The sequence below is a fragment of the Mus musculus genome, chromosome 13 (assembly GCF_000001635.26).
Source record: "Mus musculus strain C57BL/6J chromosome 13, GRCm38.p6 C57BL/6J".
Classification (NCBI taxonomy): domain Eukaryota; kingdom Metazoa; phylum Chordata; class Mammalia; order Rodentia; family Muridae; genus Mus; species Mus musculus.
The window spans coordinates 53332425-53358391 of record NC_000079.6 but is presented as its reverse complement, the minus strand read 5'-3'; the positions used below and the strand labels follow the sequence as shown (position 1 = coordinate 53358391).

Below are 25967 nucleotides of genomic sequence, written 5' to 3'. Positions count from 1 at the left end.
TTGAGCTTGCCTCAGTGCTCATTAAGGATGGGAGCTGAGGCAGGGGCAGTGGCTCCGTGCTTAAGCGCTGGCTGCTGTTGCAGAGAATCCAGCATGGTTCTCGGCATCCATATACAGCAGACAACTGTCTGCAACTCCAGTTCCAGGATCTCTGATACCCTCTCCTGGTTCCTTGGATATAGGCACACGTCATGTATGTACGTATGATCAGACAATCACTCATACAGATAAAATAAAAATAAATATTTTTTAAAGGAATATAAGGGCCACCAGGTAGGGATACCCCTGACTGCTACGGCAAGTCTGCAGACTCAGGCGTGTCTCCTGAGTGCATGGGGTGCTGTTTACTGCAAGGGGAAAGCTGCTGGCCATGCAGCTGGCATCAACAGTTGTTAGCATCTTGCATTGAGGTTTACAAAACTGTCTTTTCACTATAGCAAGCTGTTTTCAATGACTGTAACTTACACATCATAAACATAAGGACAGGAAGGAAATGAAGATAAGCTAGTAAGGAGATGCTCTCTCGCATCCCCCTCCCATTTCCATGTGTGCGTGTGTATGTGGAAGCCCAGGGTTGGTGTTTGGAGTCATCTAGCAGTGTTCTCCCATACTCAGGACAACCTGAGCTCCCTGAGGGCTAGTCTGGCTAGCTGATTTGCTCTGGGGAGCTCTTCTCCTCACAGGGGGCATTTACACAGGTTCTGAGAAGCCAAGCTCCAGTCCTCACGCTTGTAAACAAGCACTCTAACTGCTGCACCATCTCTGATCCCTAAGTACACTTCTGGGGATATAGTTTATATCTTTTCTTGCTGACTATCTTAACCTACTAAAATATTATCATTTCAGGGGCTTGTTCCCATTTTTTGGTTTATACTCATTGTTTACAGGATTGGCCTCTCTGTGCATATGCGGAACTATTTCCTTGAGAACTCTTTCAGGCGTTCTGGGTGGAGATAGGCTCTTCCTGCCATTGGTTTGCTGGAAATCCGTCTCCTCACCTTCACCTTTGTTAAATCTGACTGATGATGACCTTCAGTCTTCCTGTCCCTTTGTGTGTGCAGCCGGCCTTTCGGGAAGTTTTCTACCCTGTTGGCATTCTCGTATCCTTTTCTACCCCCATTGGCCTAGATACTTGCTTTTTAATGCTGCCCCAAAGCTCCTGTGAGCCATCTTCACCATTTGCGAATGGCCTGTCCTGAGCTCAGGGACTGAGCTCTGTGGTGCTGACGCCTCTCGCCACACTTTCTTTTCCTGCTCAGTGTGCTCTTTTAGCACTTCACAGTCCGTGTTTCTTCCTGTCAGTTTCTGTTAGAACACTGAGAAGTTTATCCGTGCTTCCTCTGAGCTTGGGTTTCCTGAGAACGCTGTTGTGAGTTGCGTGAGTTCTCTTCATCACTGATTACTGTGGAGGCAGCCTCTGCTACCTTATTTTGAGGTTTTACTTTTTAAGATTTCTATTTAACATGTGGGTGTGTTGTCTGCATGTATTCACACCATGTGTGTTCAGTGCCTACCATGTGAGTGTAGTGCCCACAAAGGTCAGGAGAGGATGTCAGATCTCCTAGAGCTGGGATTAAGTATGGTCCTCTAGGCATCGTGTGCTGTTGGGAATTGAACCCAGGTCCTCTGTAGAGCAGCAGTGCTTGTCACAGCTGAGCCAGCTCGCCCAACCCGAGGTCTTAGTGATTGAAAGCTCTTGATGGTGTGAAAGTTCTGGGCAGTCAAGGATTGTGGCTTGTCTTTTCACAGTGGCTTAACTAGCATGCCCAAGAGGAGGTGTACTAGAAGTGATCTGTTGTATTGCCACTCTTCGAACACTAGAGGGCAATCCAAGCCCAAGTTCCTGTCAAGTTCATAGATGGTGGTTGTGTAGGGATGAATCTGAAGTACCTAGAAAGGTTGGTAAGTTTTCACAAGCCCCTGCCATAGGCCCAGGAAGCTTGTTCTGGGTGTCACCGGCATACAGAATTCTGTTCAACATGGCATAATCATTGTGCATAGATTTACTCTGCTTCCTGGGCCATACTTATACTGGCAACACTGACAAACTATGTGATGTCACAGGCCCTAAACCCACACATCACTGGTGACACGCCAGAGCACACCTACCAGAGTAGTCTGGACTGACTAAGGCAGAAATGGACTTTGTGACCCATGACCGGTGCAACTGGCATGGGTGATCCTGTCTCTTACGGAAGTTTCTTACACCAAGACATCCTCTGTTACCCAGGTGTTATCCTCAGACCTGAGGCAGAGAGTCAGTGGAATGTGTGCCTTCTCAGTGTTACACTCTGAAGTCAGGTCTCTGCTTTTCTTATTGTACCTCCCTGAATAGAGTCTTGGACCACAGTAATGGGTGAAGGTGATCCCTTGGCCACCTAGACAGGTGCTAAATGACTGAAAGCAAGTTGAGCTGTGCATGCATTTGAAGCCTCGAGAACCTGCGGAGGATGCACTGTAGCCCTGTAATTCTTTTGACCTCACCTGTTTGGGGTTTGCCCACTGTCTTTAACCTGTGGGTTTAAGTTGTTTTTGTATTAGGGTTGTAGCCAGGTTCTTTGTGTCATTCTGCGGTTCCCTTCTGTGACTAGTGACATGGATGCCAGCTCCCTTGTCATAGCTCCCTGGAGCTCTGTTCTCTTCTTCCCCTCAGCTGTTTCTCCCTGGCAGTGACTCGTTTCAATTATGTCTTCCTGGTTACTGATCCCTTCCCTCTGCTCCTTGGCTATTTCTTTTTCAGAGTTCCATCTCTGCAGGATTTCCTCTGTAACTTCTGTTTGCTCTGGCTGTCTGTTTTAACTGGCTTGTTTCAGGTTTGTTGGTCATGCTCATTGAAGCATTTTTTATCCTGGCTGCTTTGAGTTCACTCATAGGTCTTCTTGGGCCCTGTCAGCTTAGTGGCATGAGGGACACTTGATGGAGCTGATCCTCAGCTGGAACCTAGGCATTTCCTGTTACGTGGCTCCCCTCTGTGTTATGTGGGTCTCTATCTAACTGCTGCCTGTAGGTCACATACCCTGAGGGAGCTGTAAGTGCGGCCCCATGAACAACAACACTGAGATTCCCCTCCTAACTCAGTCATGTTTCTGGAGCATGAATTTTGCAGATGACAGTATTGGGGTGCCGTCTGTCTGGGTTGGCTTCCACTGACACTGGGGACATGGGAGGGAGGGAGCCGGCCACCATCTTGTACCTGCTTCAGCTTGGCACCCAAGGTCAGAGATTCTCCATTGCCACTGGGTGACGGTGACAGGTCTGATTTCCTTGGTGTTACCACTGACAACACCCATTGCCTCGTTGTTACCATGTGGGGTGGAAGCTTGTTCCCAGGGAAGGTGCAGGCTGCCGTCCTCATATTCCTCAAAGGCCAAAGGCCAAGTTCTTCCCTCCCCTCAGCGGGGGGTGGGCGAGTGAGGTTAGACCAGGTTCCCTGTGAGCTAGGTTACACGGATCCCTGTGCTGCTTGCCTATGCTCAGTGCTTGTTGTCCGGAAGTTCCGCCCGCAGCTAGACTGCCAACATTTCTTTTTAAAATATTGTTTTTTAAAAAAGACATTTATTTATATATTTATTTTTTATTTAATGTACATGGGTACACTGTAGCTGTCTTCAGGCATACCAGAAGAGGGCATCGGATCCCATTACAGAGGTTGTGAGCCACCATGTGGGTGCTAGGAATTGAACTCGGGACCTCTGGAAGAGCAGTCAGTGTTCTTAACCACTGAGCCATCTCACCAGCCCCTGCCAGTGTTTCTTTATGGAGCACGATGAAGTGCCATCAGGTAAACAGAGCTGCCACTAAGGGTGAGATTACTATTGCTTTCCAAAGTTCTTAGCAAGAGGAGCACATGAGTAAGCTCAGATGCCATGCACAGCATGGGTCATGAGTTGAGAGTGGTCAGGATGCAGCTAGCCATGTTTCTTGGAAGAGATTAAGTGAAGTAAGTCCTGTGGATAGGATGTGCAGCATGAAGAGCAAACAGTGGTCAAACGCTTTCTGTTTGCTGTGTTCCAGGTAACAGCTGGAGGCTGGTCTGCTACACAAGCAGGCATTCTTCTGAGAATGTTGACAAGGCCCTTTAACCCCAATTTGGTGCCTCTCTTCCTTGCAGGGACAGTGCGGCCTGCTTTGCTATCCAGAAAGGATTACAGGCATCAAGAAGTGACATTAAGTTATTTAAGCATAATGATGTGGCTGACCTGGAGCGACTGCTAAAAGAACAAGAGATTGAAGATCAAAAGGTAGGATCCTTTTGAAGGAAACTGTGCAGCTCTTTGTACTTCCTAAGCAGCTAAATTATAGATGAAATGGTAATTTGTCATTGAAAACTTGCCTGCGGATCGCATTTGGATGTTAGGTAAGGGTGTTCCTGCTTATTAAATGTATCTCAGCTTGGAGAGCCTTGTCACGTTATGCAGACGGGGCAGCATTCTACGGAGGCCGAGAGGAGAGCAGCAGCCTCCCCTTCAGGAGATGCAGAACTTTGGGTTCTACATATGAGCTGCAGAACACACTAAGGCTGTAATGGAGTGCGTGGATTAAATTTATAATATACTTATTTATGCCATCAAACCTTAGCCTCCTGAAACTGCAGGCAGCTGCTGTTGGGGACAGCCACCCTGAAGAGGGAATGCCTGGGTGCCCTGAGGATCCCTAGTGGTGGTGATTGGATAATGTCTCCCTGGCATCGCTGGAGTGTGTTTAAAGCATCATTGGGAGGAGTGTGCCTTACTTTTCTGGGCAGTGTGGATGGGAAGTCAAGCTGGTTGGAGACTCTGTAGCAGGACGCCATGATGTGTGACTGTCTTGGAAACCCAGTTGTCACATCTCAGGCATCCCTTTCTTCAAGCGGACCTTGCTCATGCAACTCATTCATGACAAGAGGAACTGGTGAGATACTCACCGCCGCCTTTGGTTTGGTGTTCATTTCAGTTTTTCCAATATTTGCATTATTCACTTAGAGTTCTGTCATCTGTGTTTAGGAGTCATCCTGTGCAATAGACACTTAATGAATATGCACAGTCATTGAATATGCATAAGCTCAGTGTGCTGTCAGCCAGTGTGCCATATTTACTCTGTCAAGAAAGGGCTAAAGAAGTCTGAAATTGAGACTGTCCCACAGAATAATTCTTTCAATAGACTAAAGAGACAACAGCCTGCATTCTAAGTACTAGGTCCCAACCATCAGAATAAATCCTATTTTGGAAAGTATGACTAAGGAACAAGTCTGCCTGAGTTTTTCATGGCTAAATGTTGGAGATTTTATACTAAGGTTTCTAATCTATGGAACTTCTTAATGGATTTTTTAAAAAGTATCTTAGAAATTAAATTTCACTTTTTTATTATATATTTATATTTTTTGCATATGTACAGGCAAAGCATTCATACACATAAAAATAAATCTTTTAAAAGAACAAAATAAAATTGTGTTTTGAGTAAAACTTAGGAATGACCACAACTTTAAAATTCAGATTCTAAAATTACTGCAGTAAAATCCTGGTTTTAGAAAAAGTGATGCATGGGTAGTTATCTAAAAGAAAAACAAACATTACCTGTGTGTAGGATGACTGCCTAGTCTTTCTAGTCTTTAGAATCCTTCCACACAATTTTGCTCATCCTAAGCCTCTTAGATTGACTATTTTGAAATCTCAAGCAGATACGGCAATGGGGATGTGGTAGAACACTTGTCTAGTGTGTGTAAGGAAGCCCTGCAGAAACTAAGGAAAGGGAGATGTCAGGATGCTGTGAGTAGAATTGCAGGCATCCAGTTTCCCCCGTGTCCCTGACAGAGCTATACTGTCATCTTGAAAGCATTTAGCTGTGAATTTCAGGAGATTGGCAACCTCTCTGATGTATACCTCTGCAGAGCAGAAGTGCTTCTGTGCAGGCAGCGCCCGCTGGGTCCTGAAATGCTCACAGCATTGCTGTAGTAATGACTCGAGCACAGTATGGAGTCTGAGTAGGAAGTGGGAATGAGTTCTCTTTGGTCTTAGTGTTCTCCAGTCCATCACACCTGCAGGTTCTCAGGTGTGATAGCTTAGTGGCCTGTTGGACTCGAGGTATAGGGAGATATAGTGTCTGAGTTAGGCCGCTCTCCTCCACCACCTTGGATTTGATCAGACAAGTCATGTTTGGATTTTACTTGGCTGACTGATGGGTGAGCAATGGTGATGGAGGTTACAGATGGCCAACACACAGAGGAAAATAGTAATATAATATACACACATGCACAGAGACATAGACACACACATATACACATAGAGACTTAGAATGGTCTTCGTTGTAGATTTTTCACATTTCCTCCTAGGCTGAAATGTGTAATTCCTAACTGTGTCATCTTGAATGGTTTTACCTTATAATCCAGCCATGAGTCTGTGTTTCATCATTAAATCCCCTGGGCTTTCTCCCAGCTGTTCTGGGCTGGGACACTGTTTTAATACTGTCAGGGTGCCTCCAGTGGTGTGTGAGGTCACCTGGCTGATGTTGGTCATTGAAAACTGCCTAAGAGTGAACGGAAACTGCTTTTTCTCACTAGTGTTTCTGTCAAAATAATAGGATCTCAAGAGTTGAGTTTTAATTCATCATGGCCTTTTTTTTTTTCTTTTTAAATAAATTATTTATGAGGTGCAAGTTCTTGGGAGTAACAATTTATACTTGGAGTTGCGACAATGAAGACGTCTGGTTTGTTTGGTTTGTCGTAGAATCCTCGCAAGGCCCGTGTGACTCGGCGGTTCATCGTGGTGGAGGGCTTGTACATGAACACTGGAACCATCTGTCCCCTTCCAGAACTGGTGAGTCCCTGCGGTAGTGTGCTGATGATCTGGTACTTAGGCCTCTTGCTTGGGACCACATGTGAAGCATGGTGCCCGGGGCACAGGCTGGTGCTGTAGGTGAAGGGGCTTGTGGCAAGTCTGACCTCAGAACTCACCGGGCGGAGAGAGGGGAAGGAACCCTGAGCGCTGGGCTTCAGCTCCAAGATAGAGAAAGGAGTAAATGTATGTTTAAAAAGATAATAAAGAAAATCATGATGTGGAGAAAGGGCATAAATATACTCTTACATTAGGAAAGTCAGTAACATTACTGGTGGATGTGGCCTTCAAAGAGGAACCCATGTCCAGGGGGTTGTTTTTAATTTTACATCCCATCTGCAGTTTCCTTTTCTCCTTCTTCCCAGTTCCTCCCCTCCCCTTCCCCTACCCCACCTTCCTCCACTCCCCGCCACCCCCCATCCACTCCTCCATTTCTCTTCAGAAGAAGTCAGGACTCCCATGGCTATCAACCAGCCGTGGATATCAAGTTGCAGTAAAACTAGGCACATCTCCTATTAATGCTGGACAAGGCAGCCCAGGAAGGGAACGGCCCCGCGGGCAGGCAACAGGATCAGAGACAGCGCCTGCTGTTCCCTCTGTTTGGAGTCCCCCACAAAGACTAAGCTACACAGCTGTAACATGTACAGCAGGCCTAGGTCAGTCCCATGCAGGCTCCCTGGCTGGCAGCTTAGTCTCTCTGAGCCCAGGTTAATTGATTCTGTGGGGCTTTTTGTGGCATCCTTGATCCCTCTGGCTCCTACAGCCCCTCCTCCCCCTCTTCTGTGGGATTCCCCAGGATCTGCCTAATGTTTGGCTGTGGTTCTGCATCTATTCCATCAGTTGATGGATGAAGCCTTTCTCATGACATCTGGGCTAGACACCAATCTATGAGCATAGCACAGTATCATTAGGAGTTGTTTTGTTGACTTTTTTTTTTTCCATTGGTGTTTGGTTCTATCCTAGGTAGGTCTCTGGGCAATCCAGCCTTTTAGTCCTGGCCCTCCAGGCAGTGTCAAGGGTGGGCTCCCTCTCATGGCATGGGTCTAAGTTGAACCAATCATTGGTTGGTCAGTCCCACAATTCTGCACCAGCTTTACCCCAGCACATCTTATAGACAGGACAAAGTGCAGAGTGGTGGTTTTGTACAAGGCTGACCTGGTGGCTCAATCCTTCTATTGGAAGTCTTGCCTGGTTACAGGAGATGACTGGTTCAGGCTCCAAATACTTAATTTCTAAAAACAAATTTTATTGAGACAAAATTGACATGCAAAAATGCACCCACTTTTAGTATGTTATTAGATAAGTTTTGATAGATATGTGTTGATATATGCTCTGTCACCAACACAGTCAGAATACAGGACCCTTATGCTATTCTAGAAGTTCCCTTATACCCATCCTTGACCCCAGGCAACCACTGAAATGTTTTCTATTCCTATAAATTAGTTTTAATCTTTGTAAATTTTGTATAAATGAAAACAAATAATGTATATTTTATAAACCAGCCTTTAACAGTAAAAGCAATACATTGTTTTCAGAAGCCATAGCCACTGTAGCTTTCCTAGCCAAGATGAGATTCCTGTACTAAACTGCACAGCTCAGCACAGCACAGCATAGTACAGTGGGCCCCCTATGCAGGCAGCAGCCCCATCTAGCTCCAACACATAGTAGAGCCCACGTCTGTTCAGCTGTCAGCATCCACCTCCCCACACCCTTGGCTCCACCAGTCTGTCTCCGTGGCTCTGCTGGCTCTGCGCATTTCCTATGAGTGACATCCTCTCTGTACCTGGCTTTCTTCACTGACAGGATGCTTTCTAGACAGACACACGTCATATTGTGAAATACATCCATTCCTTTGACGTGCTGTTAGTTCATGTGGGTTCAGCCTTTGTGTACTTGTCTGTTATGCGTGTTCATATACAAATATTTTTCCAAGGCCTGTTTCACAGCATTGTGTGTAAGCAGCTGTGTCCCCTGCATGGTGACTGTTACAGTGAGCAGAGGTCCCAGTTTGTTCTCATGACAGCACTTATTTTTTGTGCTGCTCTGTGTTGTGCATCCTAGCATCTTCCCATGGTCTTTACTTGCATTTTTCCAGCAACTGACAGTGTCTGTGTATACTTGATGGGCATCTGTCTTCTTTTGAGAAATGGCCATCCCAGTGCTGTGCCACGTTTTTGGTTGACTTGTCCGCTTATTATGTTGTAAGAGTTATTTATGTGATCTGAAAGCTGGGCCCCAGGTGCATACAGGATTTGGATAGTTCACCCATTGTGTGGGTTGCTTTCAGTTTTTTAATACTGGATTTTGATTTTTAAACTTTTTAAGTGTTGCCCACGTGTGGTGACGCCCTTCTTTAATCCCAGTATTTGGGAAGCAGAAGCAGGTGACTCTCAGTGACTTTGGCCTATATAAGCCAGGGCTATGCAGTGAGACCATCTCACACACACCAAAAAAGTCTTGAATTTTGGTGAAGTGCAGTTTGCCTGCCTTGTTGGTCATAAGATTTGGGTTAGGGTTTGTTTGTTTGGATGAGTGTTTTTGGTTGGTTGGTTGATTGGTTGGTGTTTTCTTCTTTGTTTTGTTTTTTGTTGGTGGTGGTGTGTCATTTCTAAAAACGTTTTTGTAATAAAAGCTACATAAAATCTTTTGCTTCTTTCCGTCTTAAAGATGAGGTTTCCCTCGTTTTCTTCTGTTTCTGTTCAGGGGAACGTTTTGTGTGTGCACTGCAGTGCATGGCTGTGCAGTCTGTCGCCTTCTGTGGAGGTGCCTGCCTAAGCTCCCGGCCATGTCACTGGGATCTGTCTGAACTTGGGGTTTAGTCACCCATCTGTGTCGTGTCGAGCCTTCGGCTGGTGCTGTGTCATGTGGTTGCTGTGACTTAGCCCAGGGCTCTGAAATCACGACCCCTGAGGTCTCTAACTTTACTGTAGATATGGTCCTTCCATCTGTGTGAATCTCAGAATGTGCTTCTCAGTCTCTGTCAAATCAACTCTGGCTTTGTAGGTTGGCTCATGGCACAGGACTCACTGGGTAAGTCTTCCTTCTTTGCTGAGGTCCTGCTCTCGTTGGCCCTTAGTCAGCCTTCAGCCGGCACAGCCTCACCTCTGCATTAACTTCACCATGAAATGTCTGGTAGACTCTGTTTTAAATGGAATGTTTTCTCAAATCCTTTTTAGATCATTCATTGCTAATTTACAGGAATATAACCATTTTTATAGATCTACCTTTTATTACATTTTAGTGAGCAATGCTGTTTTAGTATGTTATATACCTCAAATCAGATAGATAGATAGATAGATAGATAGATAGATAGATAGATAGATAGATAGATAGATAGATAGATAGATACTGACTGACCGACCGACTGACTGAACAACAGTGTCTGGGCAAGGCATGGTGTCCAAGAGGATCAGAAATTCAAGGTCACTCTCAGTTACTGTTAATCCCAAAGATGGGAGGAGAAAGACTTCTGACCTAAATTATCATAGCCAAATTAACTCAAGCAAGCAATTAAAGCCAACCTTTTGATTTGTGCACCTGGGCTGCCTCCTTCTAAAGGCAAGGACAGGAGCACAGTGAGCATAAGAAGTCAGTCCTGCACAGGCTTCTGAAACAAAGACAGGGTTGCAAGTTGGCCATAACACGGTAGTCATGGTCGGAAAGGTCATTCATCAGAGCCCTAACCCGGACGTCATAGGTGGCCATAGAATCTTTAGAACAAAGGTAGGCTTGCAAGATGGTTATAAACTTTTTAAAACAAAGACATGGTTGCCATTCCTGGAACAAGAAGAACAGAACCACTTGTAATTAAAGTTACAGATGGGACATAGCCCAGTCCTTGAGAAACAGAGGTTTAACCATGAACAGGAATGAACCTAGTCTTTACTTAAAATGGCTTTCAAGCCTAAGATGGGGACAGGCTGGTTCTAACATTACATGGCAGTTTCAAGGCTAGCCTGGGCTGTGTGAGACGCTGTCTTACAAAACAAGAGAAGAATGTAATTTGTAAAGTTTTTCTTCTCCCTCAAGTTTCCACTGTCTCGTCTTTTCTCCTTTGCCCGCTTTCTCTGGGTAGCGCTCCCTCCACAGTGCTTAGGAGCGGTGAGAAGAGAACCCTTGTCCTGGTCTGAGGGGAAGCTTTCTGTCTCTCTCAACTGATGAGTTTTCTGCAGCTTTTCACAGACTCTCGCTAGCAGGCTGATAAAAACCCTTCTCGTTCCTAAGTGCATCGAATGTATTTGCCTGAGAGAGTGTCGGCTTTTCTCAACAGCTTCTGTACGACTGGGACGTCTTTGCATTTCTCCCAGGTCCGACGCTGTGCTCCCCTGTGCTCCTGACGCTGTGCTCCCCTGTGCTCGCGGCCCTCACGTTGGACTCTTGCATCTGGACAGAGTCTTAATTGTTAACTAAGGACTCAAGTTAAGGCTTCACAGGGGATCTGTAAAGCTTTTCACTGCTATTCTAAATACTAACGCAAGTGATGGATTTTTCTTCATCTTCCTGTTTTTGTACGGGTGTCAGAGACTGACAGGATAGTGGGAGAGGGGAGCCAAAACTTACTACAGCAGGGTTTTCTATTTATTACACTTTATACGTTTATTTACGTGGTGTGGGGGAAGAACATGTATGTCACATTGCATGTGTGTGGAGGTCAGAGGACAGCTTGAAGGATGTACCGTGTGGGTCCTAGGATTGTACTCAGGTGGGCTTGACCCACTGAGCCATCTTGCCATCCTTAGAGCTGCTTTTTATGGGGTTACAGTCTCAGGGCGTTCCCCAGGACAGGTACGTGGTGGAACAAATACCGAGAAGCTAGCAGCAAGTGGGGGCGAGGGTGAAAGTGCTCGTTGTGTGGAGATGATGGAATGAGTCAGGTTGACCTGGGACCCTGTACTCTTCTACTGCTTTCCTTCAGTAGAGATGATGGGCTGAGCCGGGGTGACCTTAGAGATGATGGGCTGAGTCAGGGTGACCTTGGAGATGATGGGCTGAGTCAGGGTGACCTTGGAGATGATGGGCTGAGTCAGGGTGACCTTCGAGATGATGGGCTGAGTCAGGGTGACCTGGGACCCCCTGTGCTCTTCCACTGCTTTTCTCCGAGTGCTGGGTTATTGTTACTGTTTTGTAAATATGTTTTAGAACTTGATATCTCATTCCTGTTAAGGAAGGAAAAGTCAGTGTTGAAGTACTTTCCCTTAAATTAGTGTTTTTGATGAAAAAAAAAAAATCCAACTAAATGCCCAGTCACCCTGCCCACCTAACAGTGATGATCAGAAGCAGACCACACTACTCTCTTACCAGGGCCTTAGGAGGTGGGACAGCGAACCAGCTTATGTCTGCTGGGAGAGTCTGTGGTTACAGTGGAAAGGAGAACTTAGGAATTAGACATGTAGTAGTTAAAAGTGTGACTCCATCCACCAAGCAGACAGACGTGTGAACCCGAGGACGAGCTTCACACAGCTCCTCACTGCAGTAAAAGCTGAGTAACTCCTGATGCTGTCCTTTAATGTGGCTGTGCAGCTGACTACATGCAAATTACATGTAATTAAAGTGCAGATGGGGGAATACCTACAAATATGCATGCAGGGCTTCCTACCACATTGTTGGTAACTTTTTTAAGAATACTTTTTAGTCTACACAGCTAGTTCCAAGACAGCCAGGGGTACACAGAGAGAAACCCTGTCTTGGGGACTTGGGGGCAGGGAACCAAACAAAGAAATAGAAAACGAAACAAAATAAAGAACAAAAGACCAACTTTTCTACAGTGCTTACATCATAATTAAAACATTACTTTCTTAGCTGTTTAAAAAAAAAGAATACTTTTTAATAATTGCATGCATGTCTACTGCCAGGTGGTCATGGCACATGCTTTAGTCGTAGCATTTGGGAAGCAGAGGCAGTCAGATATCTCTGAGTTCGAGGCCAGCCTGATCTATAGAGTGAGTTCCAGGACTGCCAGGGCTACACAGAGAAACCCTCTTTCAAAAAACCAAAACTTGAGGGGAAAAGCTTTACTTAGAAGCCTGATGGCAGAAACAAACCAAACCACCTAGCAATGCATGTCAGCGATGCCTGCGTCCCAGCGGGGGGCACGCACACAGAAGGAGCAACGGACGCTTCAGGCCATCCTGCTCGGCCCTGTTTGCTCAGGGCCTCCTCTGAGCTCAGGATGGAGCCTGCACATGTGTGATTCTGTCTAGTGTGGACTGTTGGTTCATTCCCACTGCGCTCTTGCCCACAGTCTCACAGTTCTTGCTGAAGAGAGGTTCGCCAATGTACATTTTCCCAAAAGGCATTTTTCCAATTTCTGTATCTGAGATGCTAGAAAGCACATTAGTGGGGCCGGTGTGAGCAGTGAAGTCACTAGCAAAGGCACAGTGGCGTGACAGTGCACAGTGGTGCAATGCAAAGGACACTTAGAGCACAGTGACCTCTCTTCTGCTGGGAGAGCACACTAGCAGGTAGCTCGCTTTTCCTTCTCCACCTACACTGAGCTTCTGAAGGATGTATGGCCACCCACACTTCCTTCAGAATGTATTGATTTTGGAGTCACAGGTTTTAAGAAGTAGGTGAAATTTTATAAGTTTAATTTTTTTCTCCAAAAGACATTCTGTATGCTGCTAACGATGATAGTTTTAAGCTTGTTTGTTTACTTTGGTCTTTTTTAAAACTAGGTTAAATTAAAATATAAATATAAAGCAAGAATATTCCTGGAGGAGAGCCTGTCCTTTGGAGTCCTTGGGGAGCACGGGCGAGGAGTCACCGAGCACTATGGGATCAGTGTGAGTTCTCTCACTGGGAGCTCCCCCTGTCGGAAGCCCGTCAAGGAAAGAACTTCACCAATCAGAGCTCATGAGGCTTCCATGTCTGGGTGGATCTGGTCAGCCCAGTCAGGACCCTACCCTCCCTCTGGAGTGTTCTGTTTCTCAGGGGTGGGGGTAGTATGTATAACTTGGCTTTTCATGTCTCTTCTAGGTGCAGCTAGGTTTGTGTTACATTTGTTAAGATCACGAAGAATTGCCTTAGTAGCTGGTCATAGAGACACATGCCTGTGATCCCAGCAGTTGGGAAACTGAGGTCTTCCTGGGCTACCCAAATGATCCCACACCCAAACAGCAACAACAAAAAGGATTCCCTTAGTCCTTCTAAAGACGTTTTTAGTATTTAAAATTCTACATATGGTTTATGGGAGTACATACATACAGTTGTGTGTGAGTGTGTGTGTGTGTGTGTGTGTGTGTGTGTGTGGTGGCAGCATGTGTGGCCATAGTTGATAGTAATTTTGACTTATACATGCATGCTGTCAAAAACGCCACTGAGAATGGATTCAGCAAAGCTACTAAAGGCCCAAAAGTTGGAATAAGAACGCCAAGTGCCCTGGGGTGTGCTCTTGGTGCCTCAGGCTGGTGATAGCTGCCTTGCAGGCCACCGTGGGTAGAGTTACAAGGAGTCTTTTCTCCAAAATGTGCTTTGCTACCTGTGTCACCTAGTTGATGGATAAAATACAAAATTCCCTTAGTTATGTGCACTGAGCACCAGACCACCCCAGAGAAAAGAGTGCAGAGCGATGCCCAGGAAGTTAGACGATGGCTGACATCAGCAAGTGTGGGGAGGGACCTGGGTGAGCTGTAACTGTGTGAAATTAATGAGGAAAGCCACCGTCCTCAGGTGAACCTGTCGGTGACTGGCTTTCTGTTTTTCCTGATAGATTGATGATATTGACCTTATCAGTGCTAACATGGAGAATGCACTCGCTTCTGTCGGGGGCTTCTGCTGTGGCCGCTCCTTCGTGGTTGACCATCAGGTGATGCCTCTTAGAAATGATGCACAGTTGTAGACAGTTGTCCCCACCACCCCTTCAGAGCGCAGCTTCCAATATAAGATTTAACTCAGAATTTGTTTCACGGGTTTTATTTAAAAGCCTGGGGGTGTTATTTTATTTTGTTTTGTTTTATTTTTTGTCATTGTTTTAAAGGTTTTTGTTTTGTTTATTTATATGAATATACTATAGCTATACATACCAGAAGAAGGTATTAGATCCCATTACAGATGGTTGTGAGCCCCCTTTTGGTTACTGGGACTTGAACTCAGGACCTCTGGAAGAGCAGTCAGTGCTCTTAACCACTGAGCCATCTCTCCAGCTCCCTAAAAAAAGCCTGTTTTTAAAGAATAGCTCAAAGTGTTTACAGATACATAAAACCGCTATCTCGTGAGAAAGCATCTTGGTTTTGTTACAGCTGCACCCTGTGGTTGAGTCAGTATGCCTGCTAGTCAGATGGGTGCCCTACTGTGGGGCCTGGGTGCCTTCCAAAAGTCCCTCTCCACAGAGAGAACATCTTTGTCTTTGTTTCTCCTTAGCGGCTCTCCGGTCAAGGATACTGCTTTTCTGCTTCGTTACCTCCCCTGCTAGCTGCTGCTGCCATTGAGGCCCTCAACATCATGGAAGAGAATCCAGGTAACAGTGCTAGGAAAGGTGGGGACCTGGGTCAGTGCCAGGCCTCAGTGCTTTCCCAAGCATAATGGCTGCCATGACTTGGAGAAGTTAGCTAAGTGCGCTGAGCTTTAGTAGATGTCCTTCCTTTTCTATCTTGTTTTCCCTTCAGCCTTTGAAGCATCAACTGATAACAATGCTAGCCTGTTCTGTCAGCAAACAACTCTGGGCAGAGGAAAAAGTTAACTGGGAATTGCAAGTGGCCTTTGACTGTAATAGTGCAGCCTTTAAAACCAAAAAGGGGCTGGCAAGATGGCTCGGTGGGTAAAGGTGCACACATGCAACCATGGCAGCCTGTGTTCGATCCCCAGAACCCAGATGCAGGTGCTAGAGAACTAGCTCCATAAAATTGTCCTGTGACCCCCCACACATGCACAGTGTTGCATGACTCCAACCCCAAATACACTAATAATGAGTACTGTTAAATGACAGGAAAGGAGAAGAGGCTTGCTTAGCTGGCACTCCCAAGTTCCCAGCAGAGGTGTCAGCTCACACGGTCACATGTGTGTCTCAAGCTTTCCTTGAATAAAAGGAAAACATCCCAAAAAGTTACCATGCTACCCACTGGTTTAGGTTAGCAGAGTAGGAAGTGTGCACCCAGTGATCTTAGCTGGGCGTGGGTGGCTCTCTCAGTAAGGGCGAGGCCTGCACTTGGCTCATCGAGGAGAGCAAGCAGCACCAGCGAGAAGGAGCCAGTTGGTGACATCATGAAGCCCAGGCCCTCAAGCTGTGCATAGCTGAGTGTTTGTTCACACCCATCGCATCTACAGCGTTTCAAACTAAGGATTTGGGCTTTTAGAGGAGTCCGTAAGCTGGTACCAACAAATGTCTTAAGTATACCATCAAACTTTTCTTTTCAACGCAGATATTTTTGCAGTTTTAAAGAAAAAATGCCAGAACATCCATAAGTCTCTACAAGGGTAAGTGTATGGCTTCCAGCCAGCAGAGCACACGTCTCCACCACGCTCTGCAGCAGTGTAGCTCTGAGTTTTATGAGGTCTGGGCCCTTCAACCACACAGCAACTACAAAAGCAAAAACTCAGTGCATGTAGCTTTGAATACAACTGGACCAGCTGTTCGCCATGTCCTAAAGTCAAGGCCTTGCTTTTCTAGAAGTCACACAGTGTGTTAGTGGGTACTATGTGCAGGAGGAAAATAAATGACCCTACACCTGCTACCCAGGATGACCAAGTGAGCGTGATGAGTCTCATCTCGTCAGATAGGAACAGCCCTGCTCTCCACAGTGCTCTTAGTGAATGTGACAGAGAAAAGAAGTCAGTCAGTCATGAGTGCTCTCTTTATAAAAATGAAAAGTCTTCAGGCTGAGTTTTGGTGCCACAGGAAATGATCTCACATTGTTCTAGATCTTTCCTTTAGCTCCTTAAGGCTATGTGTGCCTCTTGGGTTGTGAAAGTGCCAACTCTTGTGTAAGATGTGGGAATAGACACTGCTGAAAGTGACGGCAGGTGAGTGAGTGGTCACAACTGTTCTGTGAGCAGGCAGACTGTGGTGCTCTGTGTGTCTACTGTGTGGGGAGTGGCTCTTGCAAACCTATGGTGGGAGGGTCACTGTCACTGTGTGTATTCATTCTCTGGCACAGTACAGCACATGGGAAGATTGCACATCCACAGCAGCAGCCTGAGGTGACCTGGGCTCCAGCTTTCTCCAAGGCCCATCCTACCACTGGCTCTGTCCAGACTTCTTTCCTCTGTACCTGACCATCTGTTTCTATCCACCCACTCTAGTGGATAGCTTGGGCTCATGCTGTTACTGCCTGCATGCTCATGGACAGCTGCCAACATAGGTGTGTGTGTGTGTGTGTGTGTGTGTGTGTGTGTGTGTGTGTGTGTGTGTGCTGCATTCTGCTGTCCCTAACTTGTAGGCTTCTTTTTAAGATTTCAAATGTCTTCATCTTGGTCTCCTGAGAAGACTTTCTTCCACACCCTGCTCTTTAGAGTGTAGCCTCAGATTGTTTAATAATTCTTGTATATGAATCTCCTTAGGGAGCTAAAAGAAAGATCTAGAACAATGTAAGATCATTTTCTGTGGCACCAAAACTCAGCCTGAAGCTGTGTGTGTTTACAAACCCACATATGTGCGTGTATATGGGAAGAACCACTTGCTTTCATTTCCTAGTTACCTTCCATCTTAGTTTTTGAGAAACAGTCTCTCATTGGCCTACAGCCTGCCCTGCAGGTTTGGCTGGCTAGCTAGTTAACTCAAGGGTTATACCTTTCCCCAGGATCCCAGCAGGCACCACCACAACCCAGCATTTTTACATAGGTTCTGGGGATTCAAACTGAGTCCTTGCCTACCCTTTTCTGTTTTAGGTCTGTCTTCTCTGCCTTGTCTGGCCCTTCCCTTTCCCGGGTCATTATAGTAGCTCCACTCCACATCTTTATAACCCTGTCCATGTGACTCCCTCCCTCTTTCTGCTCTGTGTTGCTTGTCTAGTCAGGATTTGTGCCTGCTCTTTCCATGTCCATGTCCTCCTCTTGACCTTCCACTAGAAGCTGAGAGCTGCTTGTTCCTTTTCCACTTGGCCAGACTGCAGGTTAACAGTGGTGACAGTGGTACAGAACTAACAGGACTCCCCTCAGGGCTCAGCTGCCATGTCTCGTGGTGTTCAGGTCAGACCACCCTGCCTTCCTCTGCATTCTGCAGTCCCTAACTTGTAGGCTTCCTTTTGAGACTTCAGATGTCTTCATCTTGGTCTCCTGATAAGACTTTCTTCAACACCCTGCTCCGTAGGGTGGAGCCTCAGATTTTATTCAGAATTCTTGTACATGAACAGCTCAGGTTTTTGTGTTTTCTCTGTGGCTTGCTGAAGGGCTCCATAGTCCAGTCAAACTATGCACTCAGTAGCTACACCAGGTCAGCAGTGTGGAAGGGAATGGCAAATAAAGCAGAAAAGGGAGTAAGCCTAGTAGGTGGGGACATGGTTTGAATGAAGATGGAACCTATAGCTATTGGCCTTGAATCTTAACAAAATTGTTCTCTGTGGTGTGCAGTAATGTATCAGATGGCGAAAGAGCGCCAGCGTGCCAGTTAGGATACGTATGCAGACAGAACAACCTCATAGTTGCCGAGAACGGTGCTTAGCCTCTAGATGTAAAGAAGGGGAAACCAACAGGCTCTTTCAGAAATTTGTTTGCTGTGTGAGTGAGACAGAACTGTAGCTATCTAGGCCTTTCATCTGAGGGTTTCTGGGAGGAGGTTCTGTGTGTGGTGTATGACAGGCTTCACCCGTCCCCAAGACAGTCACTGGAGAGCAGCCATGGATTCCCAGGTTTATATTTGAAAGTCCTGCTCTGGAGCGGATTTGAGTCATTAGCACACAGGTATACTGAAAGTATTCCCAAGTGTAGAGGGCAGGAACCATCTGAGGAGGAAGAAAAGGAGGAGGAGGAGGAGGAGGAGGAATCGCCTCCTTCGTCTCTGAGGTTGGGTTTGGGAAAGTCATCTACCTGCTGGTGGCCTCCATCAGAGCCGGGAGATCTCCACTGTGTGTATGGAGACCGCATTGATAGCTTACTCTCTTCCTGAACTACAGGATGAAGGCCATGGCTCTGAGCCTAGGAGCAAGCCCAGTGCTTGCTTTTCTCCTGTCTGGGTACAGTGATGGTTACCAAGTGTGTAGTAGGTTCGGAAGCAAAGTGCCTCAGTTTCTGAACTAGAACTACAGCTCTGTCTGCCTTAGCACAGACAGGCATTGTCTCATTCCTCTCACCTGCCCTACCCATGCATGACTCATCCGCTTATTGAGGGGCAGGTGAGTCATCTGAGATGCTATTTGAAACATGAGAAATTGGTGCTGCTTCCTGCACCCATTCAGGAGTCGAAGAGGATAGGACTTGGGAGCGTGCTGTTTAGTTCCTGCATTGATGAAAACTACCGTAGGCCTCCCCATATGGCAGATGCCCTAGGTTCTAAGGGTCTAAACTCAGAGCTGTACCTTGCTCTATCGAGAGAACCTAATGTCTAGAATTACATTCCAGTAAGGAAGATACAAGTACGTAATGTTTGAGTGTAAGCCAGTGAGAGCAGCTGCCAGCACCTCACACAGTGCCTCTGTTCCAAGTTTCCTCACTAAGTGCAGGCTCCAGGCAATTCACTGATAAGCTGGAAGAGAGTTTTCTTCACAGCTCTGTGGTTCTAATCCATAGTTTTGGGGAAATCTGGACAGAGCCAAGGCACAGAAGAGGCAGTTAGGCTCCACATTGCCTTTCAGGAGGTCACCCCTGTGACCTCAGAACTCTGCACTTCCTAAAGGTGCATGACTTCTGCCAGTAGTGCTTAGTGGGCCCTGCACAGTGGGGACAGTCATCCAGGCCACAGCAGTAGTCAGTAAAAGCTGTCGAACCCTGAGTTAACATTTCAGCACTGCCCAGGGCTTTGCTTCATCCTGAGGGAAACCTGGGCCTAAGAACAAGGAGCTGAACGAAAGCAGCAGATGGGCAGCCCAGTCTCAAAGGCATGGACTACAGCTGTATCTTTGGAGATGGACAGCGCAGTGAAGGTGAACCATAGAGGAGTAAACCCCTGGCAAAGCAGATCTCTGTGTGTTAATCTAAGAAGAAAATCTTAATCCACACAAGATTTAAAGTAGACTGCACAGATAAGACAATCATGCCAACTTAAACCTATTGTTGATAGTCAAAATACAGTGTTGCTAGTCAGAGTGTAACGTTCTTATGTCATGTCTCCATGGCACTCTAAAACTTAGATAATAAGGAAGGAGCATGCATCATAGTCCATACACTTGAAGGAAGCAAACAGGAAAAATGATAGAAAATTGTGGTATGCATCCTGCTGTAAGTGGGTCCCAAGGGAACCCCTCCCCCCAAGAAAGGCTACATGAATTGGATCTCACAATGGACAATTTTCTTGGGGACAAGAGAGCAGTGTATATTAGGTGAAGAGATGGGGGAAGCAAGCCCAGAGTGAGGGGGCTATGAGAGGGGTGACCATGAGGGACAAGCAACAAGGATGCCTAGACCCCCATGGGAGTCTGGAAAGGAGAGACCACAGCATCCCATGAATAGCAGCCTTCCTCCCCATGCACACAGAAACAGTTTCACAGGTGTTTCCTGGACGGGAAGGTACCGATTGCTGCTCAAGATGGAATCCCACCATGCAGTGGGACGTTCTTGCCGGCATCCCCAGTTCTGCTTTTAGTTCAGTGGGCTTTGACATGGCTATTTACTTATTTATGTATTTTATCTGTGGTATTAGGACTGAACCCAGGTCCTTACCATGCAATGTCAGCATGATGCCCTAACTCCAGCCAGTGCCCTAACAGCTACACTGTGTGGGGTCCCTGTGAGCCCACAGTGGACCAATGTCACGTGTGTTTGTTTCTCTAGTGTTTCGGGTTTAAAAGTGGTGGGAGAGTCCCTTTCTCCGGCGCTTCATCTCCAGCTGGAAGAGAGCACGGGCTCTCGGGAGAAAGATGTGAAGCTGCTTCAAGCAATCGTAGATCAGGTAAGTATACAGTTATACAGTCGGCACCCGACAGCCCCCACCCTTGCTTACCTCACTTTCACAACACTTCCCTACCCCAAAAAGCTACAAAAAGTATGCCACAGCTGCTGCTCACCACACTCATGGCGGCCCTCCCAGCCAGCCCTGGGAGCTGACAGGGAGCCTGGAGGGCAGGCTGAGGGCTTCTCTCACCTTGTCAGCCTAGCTCCTGACGTTGTGAACTTGCTGCTGCATTGAGTATAGCTGTGCTCAGCTTCTCTGCTAAACAGCCCTGCAGAACACTCATCCACTCACCACTTACCCTCTTGAGACCAGGTCTCACCCTGTCACTAGGCTAGCCTGGAATTCACCATCTAGCTCAGGGTGGACTTCCAACTCACAGACCATTCTAACTTTGCTTCCTGAGCGCTGGATTTGCAAATGTGAGCCACTAATCCTGACTAAATGACTGTTTATGAGTTTTGCTAATATTCCACTTATTTCACTCATTTCTGCTAAGTTGCTGACCCCATGTGCTCACTGGGCGGTTGCTTGGCCGCCCTCCCAGCAGGAGCTGTCTCTCCAGAAGCCGCCCTGCCCATCTTCCAAGCTCTTGCCCAATCCTTGCAGAAATCCAGGGTGCTGCAGCACTGCGGGAGGGGGGTGCATGCCTGGGGCCATGCAGCTCCCCACGGAACCTGGCACAGGTTTAAGCCTTTGTGTCTTTAAGGAGTAAAGGCTTTATCCCACTCTGCTGCTGCTCTGGGACAATGCCACCCGGCTCCCTAAAGTAAAGACATTGTCTGCCACCTGTCCCCGTCATCCCTGTGGCATGTGTGATCTGGAGTAGGAGTAAGAATCTATGGAGGAATGCACACGGTACACAATGCACATGGTACACACTGCACATAGAACACACTGCACATGGTACAGAACCTCTTGGGACCTACTGTCTTTAAAAAAACAAACCAGTTGGGTAGTGGTGGCCCACGCCTTTAATCCCAGCACTTGGGAGGCAGAGGCAGGCGGATTTCTGAGTTCGAGGCCAGCCTGGTCTACAGAGTGAGTTCCAGGACAGCCAGGGCTACACAGAGAAACCCTGTCTCAAAAAACAAAACAAAACAAAACAAAACAAACAAAAAAAAACAAGAAAGCAAAAAAGAAGAAGAAGATGAAGATGAAGAAGAAGAAAAAGAACAGAAAAAACAAAAAAACAAACCAAATCTAAGATTCAAAATTAAAGACGTGTATGTCCTTATCACATTATGGTGATCAGGCTAAGAATACTTGGCTGGCTGGAAAAGAACACATCACACATGTTCTCTCAGGCCCAGCTCTGCAGGCCTGCGGAAAGACAGGCTTCCCTAAAGGGACCCAGCATCCTCCACAGTTTTACTGCCTCAGTGTCTTACCCCAGAAATACACAGATATGAAAGTCAGTTTGTGGGTAGAGGTTTTAGAAAAAGTAAGACAGATACACATGTTCAGAACGACCCAACGGACAGCCAGCACAGCTAAGGATAACATTACATCCTGTGGCTGCTGAGCCTGCTGTCTCCCACAGGACTGCTCTTACTGGTAGGCTCACTGCCTTAGCAAACACTGCTGTTCAGAGACACAGGGCTCACTTGCAAGCAGTGGGTGTGAGCAAGCAGACTACATGCACACACATTCTCAGAACAAAGCCTGAAAATGGGGGCTGGAGAGATGGCTTAGTCGCTGACCTCTTGCTGTGACAAACCACCAAGACAACTTCAGAGAGTCAGAAGCCATGACGGTGGAGAAAAGGCATAGTGGCAGCAACAGCCATGAATTAACACTCACCTTGATTCACAAGTAGGCAAAGAGCACACTGGGAGTAGCAGGAGGATTTGAAGCCTCAAAGCCCACCCCACCAGTGACATACCTTCTCCAGGAAGACCACACCTCCTAATCCTTCTCAAACAGTTCACCAACTGGAGGCCATGTATCCAAATATTTGAGCCTATGGGGGCTGTTCCCATCAAGCCACCAGATCCAGACATCTCATAGGCTCTGTAGTCACCATCACAGGAAGTCTGAGTCCAAAAGAAGGGTTTGCCTTGAGAACAGTAGGGGTGCATAAGCTTTGTCTCTTAGAATTCTAAATGGAAATAAAAATGGCAGGTACTTTTGAGGACAGCATATCTGTCCACCATGACCTAAATGACTGTTCTGTCCCCTTTCTCCCTGCAGTGCATGGATAAGGGCATCGCATTGACTCAGGCACGGTACTTGGACAAGGAAGAGAAGTGCCTTCCTCCTCCAAGGTTGGTGAATATTAAAAGGGCAGTGCCGCTTCCTGCTTTACACTCTTTAAATGTGTTGGGAAAACTTGAAATATTGCAGGATAAGAATGTCCCTACAGTACAGCACACATCCTGGTCCATTTAGCTACAAGATATTTTTCATTTTAACTGAAAAGCATCATAGGACTGAGTGTCCTCCTAGGTGACTCAACAATGAGCTTCAGTGACAGACTATTCGGCAGCTGTAACAGCTGGAGTCCAACTGTAGCTTGTGCTGTGGAGACGCTCAATGGAGAAGGGAGGAGCCTGGATGTGGTCACCTTGCCAATGGTGCTTGTGGGTCTGCATGCGTCATTTTGCAGACACCAGCTACAGCAGGACGGCAAAGCAAGGGGGAGGGGTAGGCTCTTGAATAGGCTGTTGAAGTACTCAGCTCTGACCCAGAACCTGCACTGTGATCAGAAGAAATGAACACTCCAATCACTGTAGCCCTGGGTCAGAAATCACAGAAGACACTGGCATGATGCTAAGACTTCCTAGAACAGGTGACACCCTGACCTCAGAGAATTAGGTACAGACCTTTCCCAGCTTCTGATAGTTTCCCTTCAGAGTTACCATGATGGGAAAGCACACCCATAAGAGCATTCATTTAGTGGTGTCTGATAGCATGGCATATAGTTAGTTTGTTGTATGTGGCTTTCCCACACTGTAGGCTGATGTCCCGAACTCAGGTGTTACAGTAATGCCTGAGCACAGTGGGGAACTGGCCAAAGTGGATTGGATCTGTAGAGGATTTGTTGGGGTGTGGTCCCACCCTAGGCTAAGCAGTATCTGCTCAGGAGGACCCTGGTAGACAACGTGATCTTCAGCAGATCACACTGTAGTTTGCTGGGGTGTGCAGTGGCCTGAGAACCTCCAGGACAGCCTGGAGCACAGAGTGTAAGACGCAGGTGCACTAGGGTGCAAAGCTCCCTGTGTCCTAAGAACCAGAAAACCTTCTGAATAGACGTTCATGTCCCGGCTGAGTTATTAAGTAGGGGCGCCCCGGCAGACCAGTGTGAGAAATGGTGACTTCCCGCTTTGGGCCCAGGACTGCTTAGAGTAGTAGATCATTGAGAGGCTTGGTTTCCAGCCTCAGTGGCTTCCCCAAAAGAAAATACTTGGACTTGATACAGGTGAGTGGGGATGGCCGAGAGGCATGGCTTCTGCCTGTGGCCACAGAGAACCGGTGTGTTAGGCTTGCAGGTTGCAAATCCCTCACAGCTACTTCCTCCTGCTGCATGGTAGGAAATCAGCAGCAGGTAGAAGGCTGGCTCCCTTCAGAGCCGGAACAGTCTGCCGCACAAGCATGTGACCTCGTGTTCCTGTGCTTTGTCTTTCTCAGCATCAGGGTTGTGGTCACTGTGGAGCAGACGGAGGAAGAGCTACAGAGGGCTGCATCCACCATCAGGGAGGCGGCCCAGGCTGTGCTGTTGTAGGCTCCTGCCCAGTGCTTCAGCCATGTCACCTGCGGACGGAACTACTCAGAGACCTCCAGCTGCCCAGGGTGTGGCTGTGCTTGAATACACAGCCAGAGTGGATGGTTGTATCCAGCAGGAGCTGACTTGTAGAGGATGACAGATGACAGCATATCCCTGGTGTTTCTGCAGTGCCGTGTGCTCTGTCAGGATGCTTCACTGTCATTTGTATTCGCTTTTGTTTAAAACTGGAGCTTCCATTTTCCCTCTGTCGTCTGTGGGAATGATTCAATAAGCACTTCTCCGTATCCATAGAAAAGGACTTTGCAGCTAAGAGGGACTCTCCATGTATCCAGTTACTGTGGGAGACTGAGAGACTGTGTCCTCCCCTGTCCTCAGGCAGAGCTCAGTGGTGGCTGCTATGCAGATACTCTGTGTGTGTTATAAACGTCATACAACATGGTGATCCTAGGACTCTATGTGCTCCAGTTACTGATACTGTCCTGTCTAATCTGAGCTTCACTAACAGATCTTCATACCGCTTCCTAAGCAATAATCTGAATCAAACGTTATTTTATTTTTGTGTAATTGACTTTATATTTTTTATATATTCTCTAGTCAGTTTTGGGAAGAGGGTTATTATTCTGATCCCCAAATACAAATCATGCCCTTGGTATTTTCTAATATGTCCAATGTCCTTTTTCATGGTGGTTTTGTCCAGGAGCATAGACCTGTGGGCTTTTTCTAAGCTGAGAAAAATGAGACCTTTCCTCTTTCACTCTATAAATTCCAGATGCCTCCGAAAAATAGGGATGCTCTAAACGTGATTTCCGAGCTCTACACTGGCTGCCGTTGTCCTTAGCGAGCGTGTTGAGTGATATAAAGGCTTGTGACATGTGCCACGGATCGTGTGCATGGAAGGCCTTCTCTTGTTGCACGGGCAGAGGAGTCAGGTCATTTAAATGTCATTTTCTGATGTGCGTTCATGTGAACCATGGGTCGGCATCTTCTTAAGTGATCTGTGACATTTTTAATGTTTCTATTTCATACGTGCCTTGTGATTGCTGCTGCTGTGAGGGTACACTCCTGTCGGGGAAAAGTCTGTTTTGGTTTGGTTTTTAATGAAATAAACCTCCAAGAGCTTACATTCCTGAAAAGGAGTCTGTTTGGATAGCAGCTTGCTCAGCTCAGCAGTCTCTTGATTTTAACCTTCATTTTCCCCTGTGTGTTTTTCTTTTGTTTTAGAACATAACTAAATTTCTTAGTCCCTTCTTCCAGCCCAACCAAAGACTATGTACTATCTCAAAATTCGTAGGTTCCTTCTGATTGAACACTGTCTACTTCGGACTATAAGAAGGCTGGAGTGGGGCCAGAAGACTTAGCTCCATGGGAGAGTTCTTGCCTGCCAAACACAGGCCCTGGGTTTGATCCTCAGCTGGGGAAGGAAGCTTGGCTAAGTGGCAGGGCAGTTGCCTCTAAT

The 25967-nt window shown here is 46.8% G+C and overlaps 1 protein-coding gene across 3 annotated transcripts in view; it reads left to right on the top strand.

Moving 5' to 3' along the window:
• Sptlc1 (serine palmitoyltransferase, long chain base subunit 1) overlaps positions 1–25644 on the top strand; it is a 44670-nt gene extending 19026 nt beyond the window's left edge. The window contains exons 7-15 of one of the 3 annotated variants that reach the window (NM_009269.2): positions 4112–4241; positions 6702–6791; positions 13484–13591; positions 14518–14613; positions 15168–15264; positions 16166–16220; positions 20667–20784; positions 22978–23051; positions 24415–25644. In NM_009269.2, coding sequence (NP_033295.2) covers positions 4112–4241; positions 6702–6791; positions 13484–13591; positions 14518–14613; positions 15168–15264; positions 16166–16220; positions 20667–20784; positions 22978–23051; positions 24415–24508 — 862 coding nt within the window. In that variant the 3' untranslated portion in view covers positions 24509–25644. Of the gene's footprint in view, positions 1–4111; positions 4242–6701; positions 6792–11116; positions 12023–13483; positions 13592–14517; positions 14614–15167; positions 15265–16165; positions 16221–20666; positions 20785–22977; positions 23052–24414 lie in introns of those variants that run through there. The other 2 variants (XR_382233.1, XM_006516927.1) reach the window with 2 other exon arrangements.
• Positions 25645–25967: the final 323 nt, after the last annotated feature.